At 42.0% G+C, this 4247-nt stretch overlaps 1 protein-coding gene across 1 annotated transcript; it reads left to right on the top strand.

The window, feature by feature from the left end:
* The first annotated feature begins 896 nt into the window (after nucleotides 1-896).
* On the top strand, nucleotides 897-2783 carry LOC135651685 (zinc transporter 8-like). Its single transcript, XM_065171994.1, has 3 exons — nucleotides 897-1597; nucleotides 1724-1873; nucleotides 2381-2783. The coding sequence occupies exons 1-3, from the start codon at nucleotides 992-994 to the stop codon at nucleotides 2684-2686; spliced, it is 1062 nt and encodes a 353-aa protein (XP_065028066.1). The 5' UTR covers nucleotides 897-991; the 3' UTR covers nucleotides 2687-2783.
* The last annotated feature ends 1464 nt before the right edge of the window (nucleotides 2784-4247 follow it).

Raw genomic sequence — 4247 nt, 5'->3', positions numbered from 1 at the left:
CTTCTGCAAAGTTTGTCTCCTATCACCAGCTTGGCTTGCTTTCCGTTCTTTGGTTCTCCATTCTTGACTCTCAGCGATCTTAATTTCTATGATAGCCTGGTATACATCATATACTAGTCGACAAGAAAGATCTTATACATGGTCCCAAAACTTCGTACCCGAGTTGACTAAGAGTTGTCGACTTTCGCAGTCAACTGATCCTTGGTGCAATGTGCAGGACCAGTTATCGCCTGTTCTCACTGCCCCTTCGCGGTTCCGCCTCTCCAAAGGGATTGCAGCACCGAGTATTCCAAGGGCCCCATCATGGAGCGCGTGATGCCTTTGGGAAATCTACGTTCTTATCGTAGAAGACTTGGAGTCCACTCTCCGATGGCAGCCACCCGTTCAGAAAAGATTCTCCACCCAAGCAGACGTGCTTTCGGTTCACACAGGGACTTGGAAAGCCGCATGCTCTGGAAATCTAAGGAGGCAAGTGGCCACGGACGCGTGTCGTCACATCATGGATGTGAGGGACGGTCGTATCGTCCACGTGTAATGGTAACCCCACTCGCCTATAATTGCGACGATCCACAGTTGCGTTGTTCTCCGGGGAAGAAAACTGACGCTTCCAAATCGGAATGACAACATTATGTCGACACTCGGTTGACTCGAAACACTCCCTGATTGGAGAGCTCCATTAATTGATTTGATTGGATAAATCCAAGCCGTAAATACAACACATTGAAACCCGATCATATAATAATAATAATAATAATGATAATTTAATTCTGTTGTAACAACCAAGCCCATGGCTTTTTTGTGTGCTCATCGCCTCCTCACCAACAACCAACCAATCTTGTTCTCTCTTTCATACTTCCATATTGCTTATTGTGCTCATCCCAACCTCAAAATAAAAGGGAGCGTATTTCCGTCAACTGTGAGAGATTCGCTCCCTTTTCTATATATACATGTTCTTCTACGAACCTCTTCACGCTCACCACCCGGATAGAAGATGAGAGGCGTTTGGTGCTTCGTCTTTCTCATTGTTTTGCTGCTTCCTCTCGTTGCTCGCGGCGACTGTGACTGCTCGGCTGACGAGGAAGGCCGCGATAAGAAGAAGGCGCTGCCGCTCAAGATCGCGGCAATATTTTCTATCCTGGTCTGCGGAGGTTTTGGCGTATGCATTCCCATCCTGGGCAAATGGATACCTGCGCTCCGTCCCGACAAGGACATCTTCTTCGTGATCAAGGCCTTCGCTGCCGGAGTCATTCTCGCCACCGGATTTATCCATATCCTACCCGATGCATTCGAAAACCTCACGTCACCCTGTCTTCCATCGAGCCCTTGGCAGGACTTCCCCTTCGCCGGGTTTGGCGCGATGGTCGCCGCTGTCGGAACGCTGATGATCGATACGATTGCCACCGGATACTTTAATCGCCTCCACGGCAATAAGATGCGGACGACGGTGAGCGACGAGACAAACGCGGATGTGGAGAAGACATCCGATGGCTTGGATCACGTGCACACTCATGCAACCCATGGCCACGCGCATGGCTCCACGATGATGGACTCGGCGGACGCTTCTGCTCAACTCATCCGGAACCGAGTTATCTCTCAGGTAAAACAAAACAAAAAAAATTGGTGCTTTTTTCTCAGCATATTAAATTCACGGAAAACTCGAGACTTTTTTCTTTTTTTCGAATAAGAATCATAGTAAAAGTGCTGAGAATTTTGATGGTCTCAGGTTTTGGAGCTCGGGATCATCGTTCATTCGGTGATCATCGGGATTTCGTTGGGTGCATCAGAGGTACCATCCACCATAAGACCTCTGGTAGCTGCTCTCAGCTTTCATCAGTTCTTCGAGGGCATGGGCCTGGGAGGGTGCATCGTTCAGGTATAATAATACTTGGTTGAATACAGTTTATATTAGTAGATTAAGAGGTACATAATTGGTGTCGATGAGTTTTTATACTTTAATATCATATTTCGTTTGTTTATATTAAGCACAGCGATCCTTATAAACTGACTGCCGAGAATTTGAGCCAGATTAATGAAGTTTAAGTTGAACAGGAATTAGATTCACGCAGGACATACAAGCTGTAGCTTATTTTTGGTATGCGTAGCCGCAAACTACGACCAGCCCACCTTTTCACCGCGTCATAGCTTCGCATCACTTCCTAGGCTTGCAGGAAAGCAGTGTGTTCACATAAAAATGGGTGGATAACGTCGCCTAAAGATAGGGATAAATACTGTGGTCCCTATTGAATACGAGTGGGGGGCTTTTACGAGTGTTAGATTTTCATGCTTTGCGGCTCTTCCGTTTGCTGCTTAGTTAGAACCGACTGGCTGACTAAAATCTGGCTTAATTCCATTAACGACCTGCTATTATTACTTGTTGCAGGCAAAGTTCAAGGCAAAGTCGATAGTAACCATGGGGCTCTTCTTCTCTCTCACAACACCAGTTGGGATCGCGATAGGCATTGGGATAGCATCCGTGTACGACGAGAACAGCCCCACCGCTCTGATCGTGGAAGGATGTCTCAACTCTGTCGCGTCTGGCATCTTGATCTACATGGCACTGGTGGATCTGCTTGCCGCAGATTTTATGAACCCGCGGGTGCAGAGTAAAGCGAGATTGCAGTTTATGATAAATGTATCTCTGCTTGTTGGAGCAGGTCTGATGTCTCTACTGGCTAAGTGGGCTTAGCAGCAATGTTCATTATAGTATAGCTTCTCTCTTTTTTTTCTTTTTTTTTGCGCCATCCCTTCCTTATAATTAAGATATATATTTTTTTGGGTCTCTACTTCTTTCCTTTGCTCTTGTTTTTTTGGAAAGTAGTGACGGTGTATCTATTCGTGCCACCAAGCAGTGGGAAAAAAGATGTGGTTTGGTTAGGCTTCGTACTTGTAGGATGTGAAAGACATTCCATTTAAATTTTGAGCTGCCTCTTGAATTAATAGTTATTATACTCTAATTTTTCTAGAGGTTTTTTATCGTGCACAAAATTCCGGCGTCCTTAATTGTATAAATATTGTGAGAGAGAGATTCTGCCGGATTTTTTGAGCTGCCTAAGATAATAAAAGTGTAGTAACAAAGCACCCAATGCGCGGCCGGATTTGACTGGATGGAAGTGAATCCATCGCATCACTGATCTCTCTTCGCATGTGTACGGGCAAAGACGAGGGACAAGAAGAGAGGGATGTGCTCTTTCATAAGTGCAGTCGTCCTAGGTATATTTAATGTGGCAGATGAAGCAATTAAAAAAGAGATTCGCATGTCTCGCCATGGGAGACCTAAGCATCAATTGTCCTGTGAAGTTACAGCTAGCTTTTAAAATGCCTCGTCTTGCGAGGAAGACAATGTTTTATTAATGCCGCCGAGCTCCCTCTACAAATGCAATTATTTTCTACTGCACTGTGATTCTTCCACTAGAGTGTCAGGTGGTGACGTTTCGTGTGTTTGTGATCCTTCCTAACTTTCTATATATATATATATATATATATATATATATATATATATATATATATATATATATATATATATATATATATATATTCACTCCCGTATGATTTATATAAATACTACTTTGAGTTCAAATTATGTTTTCTATCCAATCCATGGGTCATAGGGGTCCTCGCGTTGGCGACATGACAACGATAAAAACATAGACTTGATTTCATAACATCGCTCGTATAATAACAATGAAATTTTTTTAATAAATTATTTTTTTTATATCTATCATGTTTGACATATAATTTAATATTTTATTGATGATCAAATGAAGCTCATAATTATTTTTAATATTTATCATAAGCTCAATCTATTCATCACCTATCATACTATAAAAAGTCAAAGTGTATTCTTAGTGATGAATATATTTTGATATCTCATTGAATTCTTTTAATTTTTACCAATTTAAGCATCAAAGAGATCTTTTTAGATATGTCCTTTTCTCTCATAACACCTCAACATAAAATGAGCTTGAAAGTAGTTCAAACCGAACTCCTTTTATCTCATAACATCTCAACATAAGATGAGCTTGGAAATAGTTCTCGTTACCTTGAAACCCTCTTCATGTGTCGAACAATTAAAATATATTATAATCAAAATATCCAAATCTGAGAATGATTAAAAATAATCCATTAACCATTTTTTAATCCTTTACATTCAACTTTTCACCACATGTTACCCCTAGCCCAATAAACACCCATTCATTTGACTGCACATCAGTGCTTCCTCCAAAGTTACTACCCAGCACCATTGTTAA

Source organism: Musa acuminata, chromosome BXJ1-4 (genome assembly GCF_036884655.1).
Source record: "Musa acuminata AAA Group cultivar baxijiao chromosome BXJ1-4, Cavendish_Baxijiao_AAA, whole genome shotgun sequence".
NCBI classification, from domain to species: Eukaryota; Viridiplantae; Streptophyta; class Magnoliopsida; order Zingiberales; family Musaceae; genus Musa; species Musa acuminata.
The sequence above is the reverse complement of the archived record's forward strand: the minus strand, read 5'-3'. Positions and strand labels throughout refer to the sequence as shown.

What these genes read in the sequence shown, in the direction of transcription:
- LOC135651685 (XM_065171994.1), top strand. Translation starts at nt 992, where the DNA reads ATGAGAGGCGTTTGGTGCTTCGTCTTTCTCATTGTTTTGCTGCTTCCT. An exon ending in GGAACCGAGTTATCTCTCAG is followed by an intron (nt 1,598 to 1,723) that starts GTAAAACAAAAC and finishes TGATGGTCTCAG; the next exon opens with GTTTTGGAGCTCGGGATCAT. An exon ending in TGGGAGGGTGCATCGTTCAG is followed by an intron (nt 1,874 to 2,380) that starts GTATAATAATAC and finishes TACTTGTTGCAG; the next exon opens with GCAAAGTTCAAGGCAAAGTC.